This window comes from Passer domesticus, chromosome Z (genome assembly GCF_036417665.1).
Source record: "Passer domesticus isolate bPasDom1 chromosome Z, bPasDom1.hap1, whole genome shotgun sequence".
NCBI lineage: Eukaryota > Metazoa > Chordata > Aves > Passeriformes > Passeridae > Passer > Passer domesticus.
This window is the reverse complement of record NC_087512.1, coordinates 8,284,339-8,310,626: the sequence shown is the minus strand read 5'-3', so window position 1 is coordinate 8,310,626 and position 26,288 is coordinate 8,284,339. Positions and strand designations below refer to the sequence as shown.

At 51.5% G+C, this 26,288-nt stretch overlaps 2 protein-coding genes across 5 annotated transcripts in view; one reads left to right on the top strand and one right to left on the bottom strand.

Annotated features, from left to right (window-relative positions):
• The first annotated feature begins 103 nt into the window (after nt 1-103).
• On the top strand, nt 104-13,642 carry MYORG (myogenesis regulating glycosidase (putative)). Of its 2 annotated transcripts, none has more exons than XM_064403419.1 (2): nt 104-185; nt 7,006-13,642. In XM_064403419.1, exon 2 carries the CDS (start codon nt 7,131-7,133, stop codon nt 9,165-9,167), a length of 2,037 nt encoding a protein of 678 aa, XP_064259489.1. In that variant the 5' UTR covers nt 104-185; nt 7,006-7,130; the 3' UTR covers nt 9,168-13,642. The 2 variants fall into 2 exon arrangements, with proteins under 2 accessions (XP_064259489.1, XP_064259488.1); XM_064403418.1 differs by lacking the exon at nt 104-185 and adding an exon at nt 2,319-2,663.
• A 1,134-nt stretch (nt 13,643-14,776) lies between these two features.
• Nucleotides 14,777-26,288, bottom strand: part of LOC135289496 (myogenesis-regulating glycosidase-like) — a 32,421-nt gene continuing 20,909 nt past the window's right edge. For 2 of the 3 annotated variants that reach the window (XM_064403126.1, XM_064403125.1), the window contains exon 2: nt 14,777-18,948. In XM_064403126.1, the coding sequence (XP_064259196.1) occupies nt 16,726-18,816 (2,091 nt within the window). In that variant the 5' untranslated portion in view covers nt 18,817-18,948 and the 3' untranslated portion in view covers nt 14,777-16,725. Of the gene's footprint in view, nt 18,949-19,300; nt 19,397-26,288 lie in introns of those variants that run through there. The other variant, XM_064403127.1, reaches the window with a different exon arrangement.

Below are 26,288 nucleotides of genomic sequence, written 5' to 3'. Positions count from 1 at the left end.
CCCGCAGCTCCAGCGCCCGGCGCTGCCCTTCCCGGGCCGAACTACATCTCCCGTCGGGGAGCGCCGGTCCGTGGGCCGGTGCGGGGCGGGAGCCGGGGCGGGGCGGGCAGCGCCCAACCCCGGAACCGCGCTCAGCGCCGAGCCCCGAGCCCCGAGCGCGGCCCGGCCATGGCCCCGCGGTGCCGGTGAGTGCGGGGCTCCGGGGCGGGGGCTGCCATCCCGCAGAGCCCGGGCTGCGCACCGGCCGTGGCTCGGGAAGGGGAGCGGGGTGAGGGTGCTGAGCTCCGCCCGGACCGCGGGGAGCGGGCACCGCGCGGGTTCTCCGGTGGGTGGGAGCCTGGCTGTCCGGAGAGGATGGACGGAGCCCCGAGACACGTCCCCGGCACCGCTTGCAAAGTGTACCTTCAACTTGTGCCGCCTGATGAGATGCTTGGCAGTGAAAACTTTGTAGATGGGTATAGGCAGTTCACTGTGCTCTGTGCTGGGTTGGGTTTGGACTGGGTTTTGGGACAGCTCCGCTATCGCTGGCCATGGCAAGGAGCAGTCAAAGCTGTCAGAAAGCACAAATGCTGCTTCTCCTTTTCCTCCCGTGCTGCCTTGGGATACCCATGGTGTCCAAGGGGCAAATGCCTGGCACAGCAGACACCTGCAGCCCAGGGGAGAGTGACGCTTGTGAGTTGTGTCTGCGTGGCTGGATCTGCACATGGAAGAGCTGCAAAGGAGCACTTAAAGGGATTGGTGACTGCGTTTGGGCCAAGGTTGTCCAGCGTCACCAGCTGATGGATACAGATGTAAATTCTGGGACTTGCATCAACAGCCCAGCATCATGAGCCATCCACAGCTCTCTGGAGCTGCCAGTGCCTGGCGTTTCATGGTGACTCGGTGGCTGGAAAATCGGCAGGGCTGTGCCAGAGGGATGTACTTAGGTTTCCATTTCTCCCCCATATCGTGTTGTAGTGACTGGATGTTGGGGTGGGCTCAGGTTTCAGCTTGCATCAGCATCCGAAATGCTGAGCGCTCCCAAAGGGCTGAGTCAGCTCTTTGGAGAAAGAATCTGTGTGACCAAATGGGGCACTAGGTCCCACTTGTGGGGTGGGAGGACAGAGACGAGCAGTGGGATTGACCCTCACTTTGGGGAGAGGCTGTTGGGGTGAAGGGGTGGTAGGTGGCACACGTCTGGTGCCAAACAAGGATGGGCTGGGGCCAGCAGACAGTGGCAAAGACACCAAAATCTTTGTGGCTGCGTATCTTAAATGGCAAAAGTGCCAAATACAATGAGCCAATAGCACCAGTATTTGGTGTTCTGGTTTTGCCACTGTTGGGCACAAGACCTGATGGTCCTGCAGGTGCTGAGGAGCTGATTGCTGGGCTCAGGGTTACCCCACAGACCACAATTTCAGAGCCAGGCTCCCTCCCTCCAGCTCCCCCAGAGCCCGTGGGACTCCTCCAAGGTGGACAGAGACATGTTCTTAAAGGGAGAGCCCTGCAGCTTTCTCTCCCTCGTGCCCAATGTGCTTTGATACGAGTGGACCGGGAGGACTCATTTTGTTTTAAAGTCTCCACAAATCTTTGTGGCTCAGATAAATTCAGGCTCCCTGATGTGCCTCCAGGCAGGGAAAAGCAAAAGCCTCTGGTCATGATTTAGTCATGAGATAAAATCACCATGAGCTGTGTGCAGGGTTAAAGTGAAAAGCCAGCCTATTAAACTGCATCTTGGTAATTAGCATGGGGTGAAGAACTAAGAAAGAGCATATTGTAAAGGGGGAGTTGTCAGGGGTGTTAAATATTAAGTTGTCTTCTGCCTGAATTGGATCAAAAGTGGCTGCTTTGTATTCATGGTTGAAGACTGGATGAGGTGACTAAATGCGTTTGGAGCATCACCTGACACTGAAAACTTTAAAGGACAAAACCGGGCTGCAAAGTCACGATTCCTGTAATAAAGGTGAAAATATTTAAGGCTGGGCAGAGCTAATGCCACAGCTTCAACTCCTCTTGCAGACAGAGTGAGGTGCTGGCAGTCTGTCTGCACTTTGCAGATGAGCTCTTTATTCACATGGCCACCTTGGATTTGAGGTTTATCCTCCAAGTGCCAATTGCTGTTTAATCCTATCTTACAAACCAGCCAGCAGCAGTGGGGCAGCTTGTTTCTTTTCACACAAGTCAGCCTCATTACTCCTCTGGATCACGGCTCTGCTTAAAATCACAGGATTTGGGGGAGAAAACAAAAACCACCCCAAACCCTGTATTGGATTTTGGGTTGGTCCTTTTTTTTTTTTTTTCCGTTTGGCTTTCTGATTGCGGCGCTGCTGTGAGCGCCGGGAGGGGATGCTGCCTTGCCGGCCCTTCCCGCTCACCTGGCGGGGAGGTGAGATGCCAGGGCGGATCCCGCTCCGGGAGCGGAGCCGGTGGAAGCGGCCGCTGCTCCTGGCCGGGCTCGGCTCGCCTCGGCACAGCCCGGCCGGGGGCTCGGCTGCCCGGGGACACGGCGGTGACGCGCTGGTCCCCTCCTCCTGCCCGCGGACACCGCCGCTCTGGGAGCGCCGCGGAGAGGATGGAAATGCCGGGGGCGCGGGGATGTAGCGGTGCTCCTTTCTTTTGTGCTTAGAAGGACATCTGTGGTGGAGCCAGGCGGCAGGCAGGGATCCCCAGGAAGCCGTGGCCAGGTAAGCACTGGGGCACCGTGCCCCGGAGGGATGAGGTGCCTCCAGCATGGGCCCGGCTGTGTCCAGCAGCCGGCTGCGGGGGGGGGATTTGCAGCAGCCCTGGCAACAAGGGTCTGTCACTTTGCAGGAGGTGCAGCATGTCCAAGAACCCCTCAGGCCAGGCAGTGTCCGTCCCTGCTCTGGCCACAGCAAGGACAGTGAAGGTGAGGGGTTCTCTGGGACACCGTGTTCTCCCTGCTGTCCCTGCAAAGGCAGAGTTGCTGCCCTGGCTCAGGGGCTGGGTGTCTGTGCCACACACTTGCCCCCCGAGGAGGCTTGAGTACCGCAGGGATAAACCCAGACCCCCAGAGTGATCCAGCTTAGTATTTGGGGGAATCCACAGGATTAGGGACAATCAGTGCCTCTGATCCATGTGGAATCAGGGTGTGTGAGGAGCAGCCCTGTGCCCTGTGCCAGTGTTGTCACCAAGGTGCCCCCACCTGTCCCACCTGCTCCCATCAGCACCAAGCGGAAGGAGCACTGATTTCACCCTATTTGACTCCAAAAAGCCCTCCAGAGAACTCCAGTGCTCTGCTGCAGAGCCCTCCAAGGGAAATTAAACCCTCAGGAAAGGTTTGTTTGTCCCCCTCCCATCAGGCGTGCAAAGTCCCTTTGTCAGGGCAGGTTCCCTGCAGGCAGTTCCAGACTGGACACGTGGAGCCTTTTTTGCTCCCACAGCTTTTTTGCAGAGAAGGCATTTCTCCCTTAACTTGCTGTCCTAATTCCCTGCTCTTGTGTGGGTTTGGAGATGCGTCCTGGTAAAATCTGCAGTGTTTCTGTACTATTTCCTGAGCTCAACTCTTGCCAAGATGTTTGGGGAGGAGGCGGCAGCACCTTGCAGTGGAAGAGGGAGGGTTTCCTGGCATCCCGGCGTGGGAAATGGGTGTGTGTCCCTGGCAGGAGCTTGGCCCCCAGCACAGTTCAGACCTGACCCTGCCAGGGCAATAGGGACCAGCTGTGTGTGTTATTGACCCTCTTTAAATGAATGCCCTAATTGCAGAGTGGCTGGGGTTAGTGGTGCTGTGGGTCTCGCAGCCCGCGGTTAGCAGTGGCGCTGGTAAAAATAGAAGCGGTCAAAAAATGGATTTTTATTTTTACTCCGTAAAGTGTGTCCTGCTCAGATGTTTTGCTTTCATCTCGAGTTGAGGCCAGGCAACTCACTGCTTGCACAGAACACAGAGGAAAAGCTTTGTTTTGGGTCAGCTGGGAAGCTCCAGCGCAGCAAGCTGCAAACATGCTGTTTGATTTTGACACTCTCCCTTCTTATTTTCTTTTTTTTTGTGTGTTTTTTTGAGGAGTTAAAGGTCACCACAATGTCATCTTGGAGCAAAATAACAAGTTAGCATTACACCAAAAAAAAAAATCTGTTGAAACAGGCAGTGCATGAGCAGGCACCTCTGTGGGCTGCAGCTTGTGAGTGAGAGGCAGAAGGCATCTCCGGGGATCCTGGGAGACTTAGCTCTCACCTGGGATGGAACCAAATCCCCCACTGGAGAGCACACACTCTGTTAACAAGGCAAAAAAATACAGGGCGGAGACCAAGATTGTTTTTGGAGACCTCCTTGGCCCATCGCTGCTCTGGGTGATGCCTGCAAACACCGTTCTCAGCATCGTTGTTGAAGTGGTGTCCGAGTGGGCAATGTCCATCAGGAGCCACAGGCTTTGACCTGGCCCAGCCACAGCAGTCAGAGCAGGATTAAATCCACCAGTTCAGTCAGCTTGCACATCCCTCTGGGCAGATCGGTGTCCAAGGGACTCAAGAGGCTGCAAAACCTTTCTTAAAAAATTCTATTTCTCTACTGACAGTGGCAGTGATGGCTCCCTCATGTGTGCCATGAGCTCCAGTTCATGGTGGGGGGGAGGGAAAGAAAGAAACAGCCAAAAATAGAGCAGCTTCGAAGAAGTTCATAAATAATAAACCAGCTTCCTGAAAGGGAGATAAAAATCCAGAAACTCCCTGAAGCCCTGGGAGCTGCTGTCAATTTTAGATGGAGCCACAGCAGCAGTATCAGATATTTCTTGGGCTTAAAACCCTGAATGAGAATTGGCAAAGAAAACACTACTTCCCCCTCTTTTTTTGGTAAAGAAAATGTGAAAACTTAAAAAAAAAATATTTTCCAAAATAATTTTCAAAATAACTTTTGCAAGTCCTGCTTGGTGGAGGGTGCACTTTATTTTTTCCCACCTTGAGCTTTGTAGTTCCTAGATAAGGCACGAGTGAGACACGGGCATGCCTCCAAAGCCACAGGTATTTTCATGTCCCTCTCTCTCTGGCATCCCAAAACCTCCCAGTGTTGAGGTGCGGGCTCATTTGGGCTCAGAGTGCCTGTCTGTATTTCCAGAAGCATCTTATGCTTTGTGGCTTCACTCAGCTTTGCTGGTTTTGGCCAAGGTCCTTCGGCAAACCTTCCTCCCCCACCATCCCTGGAACAGCCCTGTGCTGCTTCTGGTTCACCTTAAAGCCAAGGAAGAGTTGAGGCAGGGATGAAGGTTTATCCCAAACACAGCCTCATCCCACCAGCACCTCCTCCCTGTCTTTATTGCCCACTTTTGGCTGGGCTCAGCTGGCCATGCATCACAAATACCATGTGGATGAGAGCTCCATTGCCCTCCTGGGAGTCAGGATCCAGCTGGGTGACACAGTTGGAGTGGCTGGAGCTGTCCCCATCCCATGACTGAGCTCCCTGTTGGCAACTGAGGGCTCTGTGGGAGTTGGCTGTGGGACAAGTTGTTTAACTAAACCTATCGCCTGTTCAGGCTAATCACTTCCTAATGCCTCTATAATCCCATTTAAAGCAACTGGCTGTCTAGAAGTTACTGGCTCCCAGGGGAAGGGTAGAATGACCCATCTGGCCACACAAAAAGTTTCCCCAACTGCAAGGTCTGATCCAACATGTGCTTCAAGATGGATATAAATGCAGAATGTTTTGCTGGGCCTGTGCACACATGCTGCTGTGGGATTACGCATGGCCATCCTTGTAGTGGAACAACAAAGCTTAGCTGGCATTCAGAACCTCTTTCTGCTTTACTTTTCCTTTCTTGAGGAAAAAAAATCTGTTGAGGCACAGGATCCACTTGTTCTGGATTGCCATGCCTGTGTCAGGGAGAGGGTTCTGTGATTCATTTTGGATCTTTTTCTTCCTTTTTGTTAAGCAAAACCCCCTTATTAGAGGGAGTCTCTGCAACTGGTTTCATTTGTGCCCAAAAAGAGGGGTTTTTCCCTCTGGTTTGCCAACACCCAGCAGGCTTACAGCCCCAGAGTTTGGGGAGGAGGTGGCTGTGTTTGCTGGCACCAGGCAGATATCAGGCAGCTGGTCTGCAGCTTTGCAGCTCCTCTCCCTCCCCTGCTCCTCCTGCAGCTGTGTTTGTTTCTTGCTCTCCCATGTCCTTACTTTACATTTCCCCCCCGGATCCTGGGCGTTATGCTTGGCAAAGCCCAGCCAGGCCGTGGCCAAGGAAAAGCCATTAGGCTCTTGGCACAGCCCACTTCCCGGGGGCCACGCAGCAGGGAGTGGGCTGGAGCTGAAACACAGCCTGGAGCCTTGCTGGATGGAGGAAGGGCCCTCTGCGCCCACTGCTCACTTCCTACAAGGTTAGTTTTTCTTCCAGAAAAGCTGGAAGTTCTTTTCCACCCAGAAACTGCTGTAAAGCTCTGAGCACATGGCAGGAACCAGCCATTCTGTGCTACTCACTGCACCCCTTACACGCCCCCCCAAACCAGAAATGAGCCACTTGTACCCCAACTCTGTTTGGCTCTCTATAGGCTGTGGAGAAGCAGGGATTTACTTCACTGCAAAGCATCACCCAAGTTGGGATGCTTTGGGAGCAGTTGGGACATGCTTGGGACAAGAAGGGGATGTTGCTGCAGATGAATTAAATCTGCCAGGGAGGCAGTATGATTAAAATTAGGATTGGCTGCATGGAATTCATTATGTGGTGTCTTTTACAGCTCTCAGTTATCCCTTTCTCTTAAAGACACTGTGGGCTGATCTGGCTCCTGTTCAGCTCCTACTGCCACTCAGTCTGCACTCCTGCCTCACTGAAAGTCTTTCCAACAACAAAAAAACATTAAATACGGGAATGATTTAGTCCTTGTTGCCCTGGGGTTGTTCCTGTGTAGGGCTCAGGCTGTTATCTGCATGTGTTGTCTTGCCCAGAGTAATTGGAGATTATGTCTGCCGCTTGGAGCACAGCACCTGGCACATCACAGATGGGCAGAGGAGGCTGGGGGGAGCAAGTGGATGACATGCTGTCCCTTGATTCTGAGGTTCTCTCAGACTATTTATATCCTCTCCTTTTTCAGAGATGGGTGTTCTGGGACGCGGTGGAGGTGGGAGCTCTCCTAACAATCCGATGTCTTCTCCTGAGAACCCCAGGCGTGCTTCCTTCTCAGTCAGCTGGAGAAAGCTCTAAGGAAAGTCCAGCACCATGTACACCTTCCTGCCAGAGAGCTTCACACCAGTGAAGCAGAAGCCCTCCAAGGAGCTGAGGCCCATGCTGGGCGCCATCTTGCTGGGCCTCTTGCTGTTCATTGCTGCCGTGGTGGCCTGGTGCTACTACACGGTGTCCCTGAGGAAGGCGGAGCGGCTCAAGACGGAGCTGATGGACCTGCGGGCGGACGGCTTCGTCATCCGCAACCAGCACGGGGAGGTGGTGTTCCGGCTGGCCTTCCGCTCGGGCAGCCTGGACCTGGAGTCGTGCTCCAAGGAGGGCGAGATCCTGAGCTGCTCGCGCTCCAGCCGGGGCCCGCTCAACTTCTTCATCCAGACGGTGAAGCCCAAGGACACGGTGATGTGCTACCGCGTGCGCTGGGAGGAGCTGGCGGCCGGCCCGGCCGTGGAGCACACCATGTTCTGGGAGGACGCCCACTGGTACGGGGGCTCAGAGATGAGCATCCAGCACTGGCCCATCCGCCTGGCCGGCTACCAGGAGCCCGTGCCCTACGTGACCAGCGACGTCTACTCCTTCCGCGACAGCTTTGGCGGCATCCTCGAGCGCTACTGGCTCTCCTCCAAGGCGGCGGCCATCAAGATCAACGACTCCGTGCCCTTCCACCTGGGCTTCAACGCCACCCAGCGCGCCCTCTTCTTCCAGGCCCGCTACAAGGACTCGCCCTACAAGCCCCCGCCGGGCCAGCAGCCCTTCCCCGAGCTCAGCTACCGCGTCTGTGTGGGCTCCGACATCACCTCCATCCACAAGTACATGGTGCGCAGGTACTTCAACAAGCCCTCCAAGATCCCTGCTGAGAACGCCTTCCGATACCCCATATGGTCCACATGGGCCCTCTACAAGAATGATATCGACCAGGATAAACTCCTGCGGTTTGCTGAAAAGATCAAGAAGTACCATTTTAACTGCAGCCACATTGAGATTGATGACATGTACACCCAGACCTATGGAGACTTTGACTTTGACCCTGTCAAGTTCCCCAACGTAACAGAGATGTTTGCAAAGCTGAGGGAAGATGGGTTTAAGGTCACTCTGTGGACTCACCCTTTCATAAACTACAATTCCTCCAATTTTGGTGTGGGAATTGAGCGTCAGCTGTTCATCAAGGAGCCGTCGGGGCGGCTGCCGGCCATGGTGGAGTGGTGGAATGGCATTGGGGCCATCCTGGACTTTACCAACCCAGCAGCCCGTGACTGGTTCCAGAGCCACCTGCGCCAGCTCCGGCACAAGTACGGCATCTCATCCTTCAAGTTTGACGCGGGCGAGACCAGCTACCTGCCCAAGCAGTTCAGCACCTTCCGCCCGCTGTCGGACCCCAGCATCTGGTCCCGGCGCTACACGGAGATGGCCATCCCCTTCTACGAGCTGGCCGAGGTGCGGGTGGGCTACCAGTCACAGAACATCTCCTGCTTCTTCCGCATCATTGACCGTGACTCCGTCTGGGGCTACGAGCTCGGCCTCAAGTCCCTCATCCCCACCGTCCTCACCATCAGCATGCTGGGGTACCCCTTCATATCTGCTGACATGATAGGAGGCAATTTTTTCCCCAATAAAACCAATGGCGCGGTGGAGATTCCCAACCGGGAGCTGTACGTGCGGTGGCTGGAGCTGTCGGCCTTCATGCCCTCCATGCAGTTCTCCATCCCGCCCTGGCTCTACGACAAGGAGGTGGTGGAGATCGCGCAGAAGTTCACGCAGCTCCACGAGTCCCTGGTGGCCCCGCTGCTGCTGGAGCTGGCGGGGGAGGTCACCGACACGGGCGACCCCATCATCCGTCCCATCTGGTGGATCTCGCCCCGCGACGAGGCCACTCACCGCATCGACTCCCAGTTCCTCATTGGGGACACCCTCATGGTGGCTCCTGTGCTGGAGATGGGCAAGCAGGAGCGGGATGTCTACCTGCCCGCGGGCAAGTGGCGCAGCTACAAGGGGGAGCTGTTTGAGAAGACCCCAGTGCTGCTCACCGACTATCCTGTTGACCTGGACGAAGTTGCCTATTTCCTCTGGGTTTCCTAACAGGCTTCTTAATCAGCTTTGGAATAACTATGCCTTACCTAGGACTTTCTAACAAATAATAACTCTAATTGCACATTTCATTTAAGACTGGGGTGGAGGAAGGGAGCTAAATAGACTTCACTGTTCTTGGGGATAATTTTTTTTTTATTTGGGGATTGATCTTGATTTTTTTAATTTGGGTCTGATGGTAGGCTCTGATTGGATTACAATAGGCAGCAATTTATCTGTATAGGTCAGAAAGGAGTTGTCAGTCTGTCTGCAGACACGTGGTAAACCCAGTACCTTTTCAGTTCTCAAGGATTTCAAGAGTTGGAAGTTGCTTAGTGCCAGTGGGGAGCATTCCTAGTCTTGTGGGAGCACCTGGCACTGGGTATGGGGGTGTGTGCTGTGGGAGGATTGCTACAGCACAGCCTGCCGTGAGTTTTTTAATATGGCAAATATATTCAAATGGATATTTTTAAGAGCATAAAGCAAAATAGAGTTACATATATATACATATATATATATATATATATATATATATACACCTATTTTTTCCCCCTTTTGCCTGGATGGCGCTGGACTAACAGTTGCCCCATGCCCCTGCTTTTCTGGGTGCCAGGCAGGCCAGGTCACTCAAGTGATGTCCATGTGTTTTAACTGAATGGGTTGCTTATTTCCTGCTGGGACAGCTGCATCCCACCTGCTCACCCATTTGACTTCCTCTACAAGGCTCTTGCCTGCGTGTTTTGCCCGGGGCGTCAACATTGCCTTTCCTTGAGCAGCACCGCCTGTACCAGCATGTCCCATTTTTTAAAGCACTTATGACCCCACCTGGTTACATGATTATCCTGCTGACGCCATCCTTTTTGGTTTTTAAGAGCAGATGAGGTTTGTTGCTGGCAGAAGGGCTGCCTGGAGCAAAGCTGTCCTCAGACACTCGGAGCGGCGCGTCCCTGGGAACAGCCGGTTCCCGCGAGCGGCACGTGTGGTGGATTGACAGTGCCGTTTGCCGGGGGTGGAAAACACCAGCTCTGCTCACGGATGGGTCTGTGCCAGCGGCTGTTCTCACTGCACCCACGGAAATGTTCTCATCTAACGCGGAGTTAAGCTAATGCCCATCTCAGGTCGTTAGAGGTGATGATTTTTGTTGGGGGTTTTCCTGAGTCAGCCCTCCTCTCTGCCTGGGAGAGTCCTGGGGAGCTTTCTCAGGCAGTGTTGGTGTTGCTGGAGGTGGGATTGGTGTCAGAGGCTCCTGGAGGGCACATGGGGTGATGTCATCCTGCACCCCAAGTCCCCAACAGCTGCATCTTTGGCAGATTTTTAATTTGGTTTTGTTTGGGAAAATGCATTTACAGAAACTCAAGGCAGGGCCAACAGGATTGAAGCCTTCCCGAAGGCAAGAATTCCCAGCTCTGTCCCAGATGGGAACATGTGTCAACCCCTGAATTTTTAATAAGCTTCTGCAGAATTGAATTCAATTGTGATGGCTAGGAAGGGTTGGGCATCTTGCCCAGGCTATAGCCAGCCAAGGACAGCTCAGCATCTGTGGGGCTTCTCCTGGAATTGTGTCTGGGCTGGGCGTGGCTCTGGCCGAAGTCAGCCGTGCAGGGAGATGGTACATGTTTTGGGTAGGGTTGGGTACCAGTGAGGATCTTTCTCAAAGCCCATCTCCAACCACAGAGCTTTTCAGGAGGCAGAAAAGGAGATGCACTAAACTTGAGGGATGTAATGGGGTGCAGGAGGAGAAATTTCATTGTTAGGGGCAAAATCTGAAGTGGTTTTGTGTAGTTAGGAAGTGAGGAAGTCTGGTTTGATGGACTCCCTTAACACCTGAATTTGCCCTGTATAATTTACTCTCAAAATGGGATGTAGGGGAGCCTAACAGGTCCCTGCCCAGCTGGAGCACAAGTGTTTCCTGAAGCCTCTTTGTTTCTCAGGTTTTTAATTCTGAAGGACTCAAGTTTCTTCTCTGCCACTGGTGCAGATTTACAAGTTACAGACACCCTCTGGCAAGGAATTAGTCCTGGAACCTCAGTGTCATTCATCAGGGCACTGGCAGGACTTGGCCCTTGCTTACAGGGTGATGTTGAAGGCGAGGAGATGAGTCTGGCCAAAGCCTTTAAGAAGGGCCAAGTGTGGAGGGAGCTTCTGCAGCCCTAGACCATGCTTTGAGGGGCTCCAGCTCTTCTCTTTCAACCTTTGCTCATGAAATGCTTGTCATCCCTTGGCATGGGAGTCATTATGATGCCTTAAGAGGCTACCTAGAACAGAGGCTAGACATTATTAAAGGAATAGTTATTTATCAGAAAGGCCTTCAAAGGATACACTTTGGGCAGTACAAGAGCCTGGCTGTGGCTCCACCCAAGATGGATGATGGGTCACAAGTTTTCATACTTTTATAAGTTTTGGTCCATTTCCATATTGGGGTTAACTGTCCAATTACAGCTTCAGGTTATGAAGTCCCATCCTCCCAAATTGCTCTTCTCAATTCTCTGTTTATACTTGTTGGGCCTGAAGCTGCAACAGTGTCCTTGGTTCTCAGGCTGGAAAATGATTGTTTTGTCTAACTAAACTGTGAGAACTTGCTAACACTTTATATGAAGTTCAGAGTTATATACTAATGCAGTACAGAATCTGGAAAATACGAAAGCTAAAACTTAAGGCATCAGTTAGGTGGAGGAGATGTTGTTGCACAGCTCAGCTGCCAGTGCAGAATTGGGATCCTTGGCACAGGACTTCATGGGAAGGATCCTGGCATGGCCATGAGATGCTGTCTTCTCTCCCCCTGGTTCTGTGCCACTCACCATATGCATCACTCATGAGGAATGAGGCTGTGTGAAGAGAAACACAGCATCCTTGTTATTATCCTTCTACTATTAAAATGATGGGAGCAGCCAGATGAGTGCCTTTAATCTCCTTGCAGTGGTTTCAGGCACTGTCAGGAAGGTCATGGAGGAAATTATCCATGAGACACACTGTCTTCTTTCCCCTCCCCTGAAGAAGAAAGGGTTTTATTTACAAAGTTATAATTTTCTTTTATTTAACTATATCAATGAATGGGTAAGATTATAGAATATCCTTATTTTCCTAAATGCTGTAATTAGTGCACAAGTGGACATGGCTGTTCAGTGGTCCAGCAAGGAGAAAGATAAAGTTGCTGAGAGAACTATGAGCTGATGTTGGGGATAGGCTCAGCAGTGCTGCCTTAAGATGTCTCACAGGCTTCTAGATGGCCTTTCCATCCACCTTTTTACCAAAACCACTATTTCTAACACTATGCTGTAGCACTGCAGGACTTGAGGATCTCTCAGACCTTGCAGACAGGAAGCTCTGCACAGATACCTTGGGAACTGCTGCTAGGGATATTTCTCTGATTCACACCATGGGTCACTGGCCAAAGCTGGGTTTAGCTTGTTTCAGCCGAGAAAAAGCCGCAGACAAGGTTTGGGAGTTGGGTTCAGTCTTTTCACACCTGATACTTATGTGATTGAACTTTGAAGCTTGCACTGTTGTGAATCAGGTTTTCTGGATGCTTGTGTTTGTACATGCTGTCCTCTGTCAGACTGTAATGCTGGTGGGTCTGTTTTTAACCACTTTTCTAATTGCTAATTGGTATGAACTGTAACATGAGTCACCTTGATTGAGATAAAATTTTGGAAAACAAAAAGAAGTTTAAGTATGTCCATCTGTACCAAATTGGTGGGGCTGGTGGTTCAGGGAGATCTGGGGCTTTTCTCACTCAAGTCTTCACTGAAATCAGGGTGGAGAACGTTGTTTTATTTAAAGCTTGCAGCCTGCAGCTTTTATGTATGTTTTAAAAGGAGAAGCTGGCAGTAACCTCACTCTTGTGTTTGCAGTGGTGGCAGACAATCCCACTGGATTGAGGATTGTCCTCCCTTAGGTCCTGACAGCAAAGAGACTAGCTGTGTCTTAGGGCCAGCCATGAAAAGGCCATGTCCAGGTGAACCCCAGTGTTGTGTCAGCCCCCAGGAGTGGGGACCAAACACACCTCCAGGGTCGTGGGCCTATTTCTACTGACATTCACCCCAAAAAAGGTTTATCAACACCGAGTCTGGGGATTTGCTAGTCCTTGCTGCTCTCAGAGGACACACACTTCAAGACTGTTTGTAGGGGATGAGCAAGAGGACCCTGTTCTCAGCTTCCCTTGGGCTCTCCAGAAGGTCCTTCTGACTGTTCCCACCGTCCCCATGGTTCCCCTTTCCAGGTGGCACTGACAGCAAGGACACGGATGGAATAGATGTTGTGGCTATGGGAGGGCCAGGAATGGAGCATGTGAGACTCATTTAGGAGCCTGCCTTACTCCACATCACCCCCTTTTCCCCAAATAATGTTTTTCCTTCCCTTTCCATTGTTACCACACAAACCATAGCTGCCTTATGCCATTGGGCATCACTAGCAGTGGCCAGCCTTTACAGTGTGGCTTGAGAGGGACTTCATTTCACTCCTTTTGCAATAAAAGACATTTACCCAAAGCTTTTCCTTTGACTTCTTCCTTGGGTGCAAGTGCCATCCGCACACTTGGCTGATGATCACGTGAGAGATGAAGCTGGCACTGCTGAAGGCGTTTGGGGAGGTTGGCAGTTTAGAGCACTCACAGCCTTGCAGAGATCCTCAGTGATACAGAGGTCCTCCTAGGAATTGGTGCTTTGGGTTTGAGTTTGGTTTGTATCCTCACAAAACCTGGTGCAGTGTGTCTGAGGCTCACCACGGACATGGAACAGTGAGTGTGGTCAGCGCTGTGCTGGGTGTCAGCTGCATGGCAGTGCTTCAAAACACATCCACAGCTGTGCATTGCACAGGGAGGAGTGTTAGTGGCAAAATCCAAACCCCAGGGGAGCTACAGCAGCAGCCCAGTTTGTAGCAAACTGGACTTCAAGGAGGTGCCTATGGGTGATAGCAGAGCAGTGGCCGCTGGCCCAGGAGACCCGAGCTGTGAGTGTGTCCACACCTTTCTGAAATCACAGCTTTGATTAAAAGTAAGGAAAAGCCAACAGGCAGGCAGAGCCTGAGGCTGGGGGTGACTGTGGTGGAAGGACAAACTGACAGCATCAGAGTTCATTTGGGCACATGGCCAGGCTGGTAGCCTCAGGAAAAGGTACAACCTTCTCAATCTGGGTGGGAGCTGCCAGCCTGCAGATCCCTCGTGCCAGGAGAGCCATGAAGATGGTTTGTGCTGACACAATATCCCAGAGGCCAAGTAGAGAAAAACAGATTTTTATTTGTTTGGGTTTTTTTTTATTTTGCCTGTAGGGCTGGGTGTTTTTGAGCTCAGCAGTCATCAAAGAGGGCAGTAAACTTCCCCTGCCAAAAAACAGGCAGCCTGTGGTGAGCCAGGTTCTGTAGGAGAGTCTCGTGTCACCAGCACATTCAGCTAAGAGCTCATGCACAGCACTGGGAGTGTAAAAAATCAACCAGGACTGAAGCTTAGCAAGGCAAACAAGATGTCTCTCCAACAGCACACAGCCCCTGTGTGGCAGGAGGGCGTGGAGGGGTGTCTGTGGTGCCACCTGCTCACAGGATGCCTCCAGCATCTGTCCCTCAGCTGGGCAGCAGAGAAAGGCATTGAGGGACAGACTGGAAAGGGGGAGACATTTTTGCAGCCATGGGACCAGGCATCCCACATCACCCTCAGAGTCTGCAGGAAGTCTCAGTGTTGTCTGTTTTTTTCCCCATCAGCCTGTGGTGCAGGTGGGTGGCAGAGCTGTGTGTGCATGCAGAGCATGTTGGTCACAGGGCCAGAGGTACTATATGAGGGTGATGGAGTCTGGCTCTCTCCTCTCTCAGCACTGTGGGCATGAGCTTTCCAGAAAACTTTTTTTTCTGCAAAGGAACAACAGCCAGAGGAATTTTGCAGGGCTGCCCTGGGACTCTCTGTTTCCCCCAAGACCAGATGTGCGGGACCATTTGGAGCTTTGAAGCAGCAACTGTAGAAACACTTTCGCAGCCTTGGGGGAGATGTTTCATTGGAAACTACTATCCTGGCACGGGAGAAAGCCTGTGGTAAGGATTCAGTGGTGTCCTGTTAACCCTGAGCACAACTGCCAGACTGAGCATTACTTTCCCTTTCACATCCCTGCAGTAGGGCTGGTTTTCCCTCTCCGCTGCCACACCACTGACAGCATTACTGCAATTCCAGCTGCTTTCAGGGATATCTAAAAGATGTTCTGGCTCATCCCATTTGGCACTGCTGTTGTGTCCATGCAGGGTCCTTTGTGACACAATGGACCTACTGATGGGCAACAGGTTTGAGCCAGTTTTGGATCTGCTTCCTCTGGGCACCAAGCAAGCTCTCTGAGTACAATGTTCCCTAGACCCATTTTGTTTACTTTTTTGTATGGAGCAGCCCTGAGGCAAACCCCTAAAAAAAAGGAGCTTTCTCTTGCCCTGGGGCCACACACAGCTTTACCTCCCAGGTGCCCATTGGAAGTGTGCTGGAGCCAGCAAAGTGATCTGTCTCTCACTTTGGGAAGAGACATTGCAGCCCAGAGACCCTTGGACTCTCTTAAACTGCCCAGTCGTGTCAACCTAAAATTTCTTTTTGCTTAAAAACAGCAGGAAATATTGGACCAAGAGAGGAGAGTGTTTCACAGCCAGCCTGGTTACCCAAAGCCTTCAGGAGCTGCTGGGACACCTTCATTCTGGAGAACAGTCGCCTCTATGGGCAGGAGGACAGAGGATCCACCTGCCATGGATAGGGATCTCCATTAACACAGGATGGGAAAACATTCTCAGTGGGGAAATTGAGGCAGCTTGGTACTCCGGCTGGTTTGTTAATTGTCTGAACTCTCTGAAGGGGCCAAATTCTCTCCTGGCACCTGGCAGATTACACCTTTGTCCTAAACATGGTCCTAAAACACACATGGAACCTAATAAGTATAAACCCCTGCATCACGTGGTACTAGGATTTCACCTTGACTGCTGTGAGATATCACCACATTTTATAGGTTTACCTGCATGCACACCATGGACATGGTTCTCAGTAATTTATAAAAGGTGGAAAACAGCTGGCACAGCTCTAGCAAGTGCTGTAGCTTTCTTGCTGCTCAGATAGCTCAGGCATGGAAAATGCAAACTCCAATGTCCTGCATCAGCTCCTATCTCATATGCAGGCTGCAAATTGCGTGCCTTCCTCTTCAGGATAACCACAGACTGCTTTCTGCAAAAAAAAAAAAAACTTTGCTGCAGCTGCCTCCTTCAGTAAGCACATGAAATTTTCAATGTCCCAGGGGATCATCTGTGAAACTGGGTAACAAAGAAGACCATGTAATTGCCTTTAGACAGAAGAAGCATGCATGGCACTTCTTGGTGGGAAAAGATTTTGAGCAGAGGCTGTGTTTCTGTACATTACACTTGTCACAATGCAGTAACAAAGACACCCATCCAATACATTTTAATAAGTTATTGCAGAACAGTTGCCACACAGAACAGAGGTCTCAGTGTTTCCTTTAAATTTCACTCTGAAATATTGCTACATTAGAAATTATTGAAAATCCCAGGTCTTTAAACCACTAGTAAACTAATCACCGAGTCCATTGCACAGCTGAAGAGGGGCCTGTTAGGAAACCCAGAGGAAATAGGCAACTTCGTCCAGGTCAACAGGATAGTCGGTGAGCAGCACTGGGGTCTTCTCAAACAGCTCCCCCTTGTAGCTGCGCCACTTGCCCGCGGGCAGGTAGACATCCCGCTCCTGCTTGCCCATCTCCAGCACAGGAGCCACCATGAGGGTGTCCCCAATGAGGAACTGGGAGTCGATGCGGTGAGTGGCCTCGTCGCGGGGCGAGATCCACCAGATGGGGCGGATGATGGGGTCGCCCGTGTCGGTGACCTCCCCCGCCAGCTCCAGCAGCAGCGGGGCCACCAGGGACTCGTGGAGCTGCGTGAACTTCTGCGCGATCTCCACCACCTCCTTGTCGTAGAGCCAGGGCGGGATGGAGAACTGCATGGAGGGCATGAAGGCCGACAGCTCCAGCCACCGCACATACAGCTCCCGGTTGGGAATCTCCACTGCCCCCTCCGTCTTGTTGGGGAGGAAGTTTCCTCCAATCATATCTGGCAGTACAAATGGGTACCCCAGCATGCTGATGGTGAGGACGGTGGGGATGAGGGACTTGAGGCCGAGCTCGTAGCCCCAGACGGAGTCGCGGTCAATGATGCGGAAGAAGCAGGAGATGTTCTGTGACTGGTAGCCCACCCGCACCTCGGCCAGCTCGTAGAAGGGGATGGCCATCTCCGTGTAGCGCCGGGACCAGATGCTGGGGTCCGACAGCGGGCGGAAGGTGCTGAACTGCTTGGGCAGGTAGCTGGTCTCACCCGCGTCAAACTTGAAGGATGAGATGCCGTACTTGTGCCGGAGCTGGCGCAGGTGGCTCTGGAACCAGTCACGGGCTGCTGGGTTGGTAAAGTCCAGGATGGCCCCAATGCCGTTCCACCACTCCACCATGGCCGGCAGCCGCCCCGACGGCTCCTTGATGAACAGCTGACGCTCAATTCCCACTTCATAATTGGGTGAATCTATGTGTGTAAAAGGATGAATCCACAGAGTGACCTTAAACCCGTCTTCCCTCAGCTTTGCAAACATCTCTGTTACATTGGGGAACTTGACAGGGTCGAAATCAAAGTCTCCATAGGTCTGGGTGTACATGTCATCAATCTCAATGTGGCTGCAGTTAAAATGGTACTTCTTAATGTCTCTTGCAAAATTCAGAACATTATCCTGGTTTATATCTTTTTTGTAGAGGGCCCATGTGGACCATATGGGGTATCGGAAGGCGTTCTCAGCAGGGATCTTGGAGGGCTTGTTGAAGTACCTGCGCACCATGTACTTGTGGATGGAGGTGATGTCGGAGCCCACGCAGACGCAGTAGCTGAGCTCGGGGAAGGGCTGCTGGCCCGGCGGGGGCTTGTAGGGCGAGTCCTTGTAGCGGGCCTGGAAGAAGAGGGCGCGCTGGGTGGCGTTGAAGCCCAGGTGGAAGGGCACGGAGTCGTTGATCTTGATGGCCGCCGCCTTGGAGGAGAGCCAGTAGCGCTCGAGGATGCCGCCAAAGCTGTCGCGGAAGGAGTAGACGTCGCTGGTCACGTAGGGCACGGGCTCCTGGTAGCCGGCCAGGCGGATGGGCCAGTGCTGGATGCTCATCTCTGAGCCCCCGTACCAGTGGGCGTCCTCCCAGAACATGGTGTGCTCCACGGCCGGGCCGGCCGCCAGCTCCTCCCAGCGCACGCGGTAGCACATCACCGTGTCCTTGGGCTTCACCGTCTGGATGAAGAAGTTGAGCGGCCCGCGGCTGGAGCGCGAGCAGCTCAGGATCTCGCCCTCCTTGGAGCACGACTCCAGGTCCAGGCTGCCCGAGCGGAAGGCCAGCCGGAACACCACCTCCCCGTGCTGGTTGCGGATGACGAAGCCGTCCGCCCGCAGGTCCATCAGCTCCGTCTTGAGCCGCTCCGCCTTCCTCAGGGACACCGTGTAGTAGCACCAGGCCACCACGGCAGCAATGAACAGCATGAGGCCCAGCAAGATGGTGCCCAGCATGGGCCTCAGCTCCTTGGAGGGCTTCACTGGTGCTACATTTTCAGTCAAGTGCCCTTCTTTGGCATCCTCCTTTGGAAATTTTCCATGTTTTCCTGCGCGGTGGGTAATCCGAGTGTCCATTATTCCTTTGCAGCCTCAACACCTGGTTAGCAACTTTGCTGCTGAATTCTTTTACTCCAGCTGGTGAAGACAAAATCCAAGATCCTCATGAAGCTATTCACAATGTCCTTTCCAAAGCTTGGCTGCTCACACCTGCAATGGTTTTTCATAAAACAGAGGGTTATAAACACCAAAAATACCCAATTAAATCCTGCTGAGGGCTGCAGCTCCTCTGCTCTGCCTGCAGCCCAGTCTCCCTGCCCTCTGGCTCTGGCTTACTTCGCTCTGCAATGACAGTCTGCTCACTGGCAGCTGTGTTGAGCTTTTTTGGAGCCTGTCTGTGCCAGGATTCCTATGACCCTCTCTTGGCTGCAGCCTCATTCTCTCCCACAGAGCAAGGATGAAGGGATGAAAGTCAGGCTAGAGCCTGGAGGAGAAGGAGGCCAGGGGAAGGGGCTGGTGGCTGAGCATACAAGCTGGACATCACAGGCTGATCTGTGTTTACATTAATTATGAGCCCTGCTGGATTTCCTCTCCTGCCCACAACCTCCCTGCATCAAACACAGGCAGAGAAATGCTGTGCTGAAGGTTCCAGCCTCCACCTGCTGCTCTTCACCACACTCCCAGGGATGCAGCTGGTAAAAGATGTTTTATCTCCCTGCACTTTGCTCCTTCCCTGAACTGCATGGGGATGTGGGGGTGTGGGGATGTGCTTCCCTTTCCCTTCCACTGCCTGCCCTGCTACCTATTCCAAAGCCATCACGCCAGAAAAGCCCCTCTGTTCCTTGCAGAGGAAAAATTGAATCTTCCACTACATCTCTGTCTCTGTTTTTTTATTATCATTCAGTTCTCCTAATTTATTACAACTCAGTAGCTCCTGGGCTTATGCCAGGAAAGATGCTATACTGCAGTGGGGCTGGAAGATGTTTTGGTACAGAGTATGAGGATAGGTATATTAAACTGAAGTTGTTGTAAGACCAGGATTACATCAAAACCTTGTTTTGCTGAGAAATGCACAGAAGGGACGTGTTGCAGCTGCATCAAGCATCACCAAGCCAGCTAATGCAGCACAGCTGAGTGTCCACTGCCAACAAAACACAGGCAGGAGAATCTGAGGCTGGTGGCTCGAGGCAATGCATTCTGTGCAACCAGGTTTGTGTCTCCCCTGGCCCCTTCCTGGGGTCTGTGTGATCTGACAGGATGAGAACTAGCAGGAGCAGCCTATATGGAGAGAGGGAAAAGGAGCCAGCTTGCTCATCTGATCTGTGCCCAGCAATAAATGGCTGGGTGTATTTACCCGTGTCGCTATGACATCGGTATCTAAATATACAGAGATGATAAGCCACCCAGGGAGCCATTAAAAATGCCAGAGGTCACCGCATTTTGGATCGATCACAGCAGATCCCAAACCAGCCTAATTAACTGCCTGGTTAGTTTTAGAAGTGCATGCTTGGGATGAGTGAGACTTAGCCGAGAAAAAGAGCTGGAATGGATAAAAGTGTTCTCAGGCAAGCCCTGGCAGGGGAGGAGGGTAAGAAAATGAAGGTTATTGCTGCCCCAAAGAGATGGTGGTGCAGGACATGGGTGTTTTTGGGGAGCAGGTTGGATTACACATGCTCAGGGCACTCTGCCAGCCCCAAAGTGCTCAGGCCTGGCAGCCTCCCAGTGCTGGCCTGGCTCCTGACACGGCTCTGAGTGGTTTCCAGTGAAACCCTTGTGTTTTTGCAAAACAACATTTTCACTTTGAAGGTGTTATTGTGCTCTGGGTCAGTCCTCAGTTGCTGCCTTCGGAGCTTTCTTCCTCTTCTTCCTTCCTCCTTTCACCATCCCAGCCAGCCTGGAGACAGGACTTTCCTTTAATGCAAGTTGTACCACTTTCCAGGGTGAAAAAATAAGGAATCAAAAGAGAAGATTTTTTCCTTTCTTTTTTCTTCTTTCCTTTTTCTTCTGCCTTTTTCTTCTGCCTTTTTTTTTTTTTTTAATATTAAGCAATACATTAAAAACCCCAGAACACAGGGACATCATGACTCAAAAATCTGTCCAAGAATAAGGGATGTGAGAGACGTTTCCAAGCTTTCTATGCAGTGATTTCACTCTGAGAGAGTTGCTTTAAATCCCTTTATTTCCCCAGGAGCAGAATATCGGGGCAGAAAAATCGTATGCAAGTAAGCTGGAACTACTGAGCCAAGCCATCCTGTCTCCAGGGTTTTTTGGGTTTTCCTCACTCTTATGATGCCATGGGATGCAATGTAAACACCCCAGCCCTTTCCCTCACAGAGAAGAGGTGAGATGAGAGTGGTCAGTGGGGAGAGCAGGCAGTGGCACTTCTGGAGGCACCACAGGATGAAATTGCGATTCCTAGCATAGATAAAATAGGTAAAAGAGTTTCTGAAGCTGCACTCCCATCCCATGTCTTCAGAAAGCATTAAACATCTGCTGGCCTAGCTGTCAGCCTGAGTGGTGCCAAGTGGTGATGAGAAGGACTTTTGCTAAGGGGTGCACAGAGGTTACCAGAGCCCAGATCCAGCCCTATCCTTGCTCCATCCATGGGGTTATGGCATCACAGAGACCCTTTCCTGTTTATATTTAACTGGTCCTTGCAGAGCCTCTCTGCTCTGGTGAGTGCTGTATTAACCCCCCCAGAGTGCAAGTGCTCCCAAGCCAGGCTGAGCTGAATTCTCCCACAGTTCCCTAGAAGCCAGATGTCCTCTGGATACCAGCACTGTTGTGTTATATTTGGGCTGCTTTATCAGGTGCTAATCAGGTGTGGATCTGGGCCTGTCTGTCGCCCAGGCTGAAAGAAGCCAGGATTCCTCAAGGATCTTAGCAGCACTTAGCATGCACAGATTAAACATTGACATAACTGTGATAAGACGAAAATGAGCTGGGACTTTAGACCCTCTTACAGCTAAACGGGAGCTTCAAGGGTTTCAAGTGACGAAACACAAATCAGCCAGCTCGAAGGGCAGCCTCACACCTAAACCCCTAAGTCCCTCAGAGTCTCCTTCCCCAGACCAAATTTATCCCCAGAACTTCCCCCAGTCTCTTGGCACCTGTGTCACAGAGTTTGTCAGGCCTCTATTCAGGTTAGAGCTATGTGATTCCTGAATCCTCAGATTTTCAGCATTCTAAGACTCTGAAGCTGCCTCAGTCGGTGCTAAGAGCACCAAGGTCGTGGTTTTGATCCCTGTCTGGGCCTTTCACTTTAGAACTGGACTAAAGGATGATCCCTGTGGGTCCCCTCCAACTCGGAATGTTCTGTGATTCTGCATATGTTTACCTTCCTGGTGGTTCAGGGAGAGCATCACTCTTTAAAGAGCCCATCAGGAAACAATTCTTCCTTTAAACACAACGGCAGTTTTCTATATTGGAGTTCCTTTTACAGGTTATCAAACACTTAGTCACTGTCAGGTGCTTTTAGGGAGATTATACAACATGTCCTAGCAGAAAGAGCCATAGGTAGCTAAACATAATAAGCCATAAACAAATGACTGGCCTGTCAAATGCTGCAAGAACTGATTAATCATTTACCAAGCCCTTTTAGACTGTTTAAAATGGACCTTTTTAGCAGAAAAGTCATGCAAAGTAGAAAGCAGTTCCCATTAACTCTCATTTCTTGTGGCAGCTTGACAAATTTGGGTGGTGTATGCGGGATTTATTGACAATACAGGGACCCAGGGGAGGTTTGCTCACCATTTTTTTCTGTGCATATAGATGGTGTGAGAAAAGAGGTATCTGCTGCCTCTGCAGCTGAGGAGGGAGAGCCAAGGTTGTTGCATGAGCTGCCACAGATTAGCTACAAGCCGGACAAGGCTTAACACAAGGTGGAAGTGGCTGGGGAGTGGCTGCAGAGGGTGAAGTGACATTGCTCTGCAGTCCATGTGGTGCAGGTAGGGACAACAAAATCTCTGCCAGCAGCACATGGCACTTAGAAAACACCTGCAGCAGCACGAGGAGGTGGAGAGAAAGGACACAGAGTCTGTCCCTCAGAGTGGTGCAGGATCCTGCTCCACCTGGAAATACACTCAATTGTGTCCTAAAGCAGGGAGGATACCACCTCTCACCCCAGGTCTGGGCTTTTAGAAATGCCTGATAGCTCCAGTGATGGATGGGGATGACTGGCCTCACTGCTTCAGCCCTTGGCCATGGGGAGCTCACCCAGCTCCCTGGGCTGGAGCAGCAGCTTGATTCATATTAATCCCATGCCAGCCACAGAGTGGGTCCAGCTGGGAGGCCTGTGGCTGTACCCTGCACATGGAGAGACCTTCACCAGCTCACACCACCAGACAACTCCAAGCAGGCCTACCTCTGGAAACCATCCTGATTTGGGGACTCTGCCCTGCTCCCGATGGTTCCTGATGCCTGGAGAGTTTTTACCTCACCTCAGCATGAAGGTGGCTGCACAGACACTGCTGGTTTCTGCCTGTACAGAGTGCTGCTGCAAAGCTGATTATCCTGTGCAAGCCTGGCAGTGTCATAAGCCCCCTGGAACCTTGCAAAGCCAGCTCAGGTCTAGAGCAGTAATATTACCTGAGGTTTTTCCTAATCCAGAGGATTCCAGTCCCTCAGTACTGGGGGAAAAAGGCAGAGTTTACTTCACAGATCTTTCAATCCTAATTGCTATAGGAACAGGAACTGGAAGATCCATTCCTGTCTTCTTGTTCAAACTCCTCCTCCAAAGCCGACAGAAAAAAAGACTTGTGAAATCAACCTTTTTCACTGTTTCAGATCTCTCTCTGACTCCTCAAGATGCACACAGTGTCCATGCACTGCTCCAGGCAGCCAGTAGTGGCCACAGCATCCCCCTGCAATCTGGGAGCTGCTCTGCTCATATCCTTGGGAAGGAGCTCCATCTGCCGAGCCAGTGGCCCAGGCTGAAACCCAGGGACCATTGCCAGACTTGTCCCAGGGCTGTGGGGTGACTGGTCATCAGGCATCTCCTGGGTAGCACCGAGCTCACCAGACCCTATTTACCAGGATCAGTGCTCATGAGGGGCTCCAGGGGGATTTTGAGGTGCCTTCCCCTCAAACAAACCAAACAAGGAGGGATAAGCAAAGCACAGGTGGGGGAGAAAAGGTCCTTGTGTGCCACAGCTGCAACCATGTGAGCAGTCTGTGGGGGACTGTGGAAATACAGGGAAACTGGGGGAAAAAAGGGTGCTGTCATCTCAGTCTGCTTTGAGTGAAGTCAGTAGGCTGAGCTCTGTCGGGTGAAGGAATGAGACAGGTAGTCACCAGTCTCAGCTGGGCTTTCTCCCACTTAGACCCAGGCTCAGCTGGCAGCTCCTCTGAGAGATGAAGCTCCTGGGAGCTGCCTGCAATAGCAAAGAGATAAAGAGGCTCAATTCTTGACGGCTTTTCTTGGAGGGGAAATGCTCTTGCTTGCTATTTTCTTGTGGCAATGAGTCAGACCTATCATGAGGGCAGGACCAGGTGGGTCCTTGAGGGATGCTGCAGGCTCTGCATGGTTAAGCCAAGTGCCTGCCAGGGTGAGGCATCCTGGGCAGTGCTCCTCATGGCTGCACCTGTGGGACTTCTTGTGGCCCTTATGCACCCACAATGGGACATGAGGCTCTCACACAGGCTGAGTGCATCTGCTCTGGGCTCCCCATGGACTCAGGCTACTGCTCACATGGGAGCAGGTCTACAAGGACTCATCTAAACTCAGGCATCTCTGGTGCTGTTGCTTTCTCCCTGACCAGCTCCACTTCCCAGCCATGGGAGTATTTTGGCATGTAAAAATTTATTTTTCCTTCTGCATACCTTCTTGGAGATGCAGGATCTTTTCTGTACTGATTTTCCTAAACATCTGATGCCATTTGATCTCTGTGATCAAAGGTTCCAGTGCAGAGAAAACCTGTCAAAGGCCAGAGAGCTGAAAAGAAAACCAATGAGCATTCCCACCTTGCCAAAAGTATGTTACCTTTGAAGAGAGGAGGATTTCACCTCTAAAATACTGAACAAACTCCCCAGAACCCCACTGGTCCTCACTCTACAGATACAGTGTGAATTTTGCCATTTCTTTTCTGGGATAACACTAAGGGTAGAGAATTGAGCTCAGATTTTAAGCCCTTCCTGATGTCACAAAGCACGGTGCCGGCTACAAGGCTGGGGTGAAAGTGTAACAGGCTGTGCTGATTCTGAGCATCTCACAGGTTTAGGGCTAGCAAAATATTTGTCTCCACTTCCTCTGCCAGCTGTTGTGTGCTGGAAAGCAGTGCCTGTGCCACACCAGACCGGGCTGCAGCTGGTGTGTGGTGAGTGACCCCTGTGTGAAGGTGTGGTGGCCAGCACCACACCACAATCTGGAGATGAGGTTTCACTTGATTGTTACTTCACTCTGATTAAATTCACCATGAGCTGCAACATGATGAGAAAAAGCAATGCACCCATCAAACTGATGATGGAGAAAAGAACAAGGCTTCTCCATGAGACTTGGGCTGGCAAGGAGTGATTGATGTGGAAATTACGTGACCGAGGGTCAGCAATTACAGGACTCTCCTGCTCCACATGGGAGAGGCCACAGCTGGAAAACAGCTTGTTCTCTCCTAGGGACATCCCAGGAAAAGCTGTGAAAACAATTTGAAGGAAGCCTCTGTATGCAGGAGGCTATGCCATTCCCTGAGGAAGCCAATGTAGTGGAGAACAAGCTCTAAGGCTACAGAGCAATTTTATATGCAAGTACTTTCTTGCACATATAAGAAATCAAAGTGGTGTCTTGAAACCCTAAAAATCTCAGTGCCTAATGTTCAACTGATTCTTTTTTTTGTCTGTGCTGACTGACCACTTTTCTCCAGGGGTTAAATATGGCATTGATTTCTGGTGTGGGCTCTCCTCACTCTGGTGCCAAGGAAATGCAGTGAAGAATGTTTGCATTTTCAGTCCCAGTCAAGTAGTGGAGAATTTAACATCTGCATTTTTTTAAATTAAAAATGCCTGTAATTTACCACAATTTGACCTGTTCCTGTGGGGGGAAAACCCGCAGTAATCACAAAGAAACCAGCTGGTCTTTTTGTTATGCACAGTGATACAGTCAGACAAGACCAACCTCACCAGGGCAAGAAATTACCCCAGCCTTCCCCTTTGTTTGGTTGTAGAATATCCTTTACTATATCCACATCTTGTTTGCAGCCAGGTTACCCCTCTGATAGTGGGAAAGCTGGGAGCCATCATCCCAGGGCTGCACAAAGAGGGAGCACCTCTGCACCATTTCATGGCCCTGACGTGGGACCATGCCCTTTTATTTGACAGCTTGGGCACTAAAGGAAGCAACTCCCAGCCCTCCAGCTCACTCCTGGTCTCATGGGCACGGCTGTGAGGTGTGACATTGGTCATTCAGGACTTGACCCCCAAAAGTGAAAGGACCCACCATTTTTTAGGTGTTTTTGTGCAAAAGGCTTAACGGTTTATTAAAGTGAGAATGACCTCAGCAACCATATGAGACAGACAAGAGCTGAGGAGATGTGGCTGAATGGGAACATCTTGCTAGCAAA

Excerpts from the sequence above, each read along its gene's own strand:
- MYORG (XM_064403419.1), top strand. The coding sequence starts at position 7,131 with ATGTACACCTTCCTGCCAGAGAGCTTCACACCAGTGAAGCAGAAGCCC.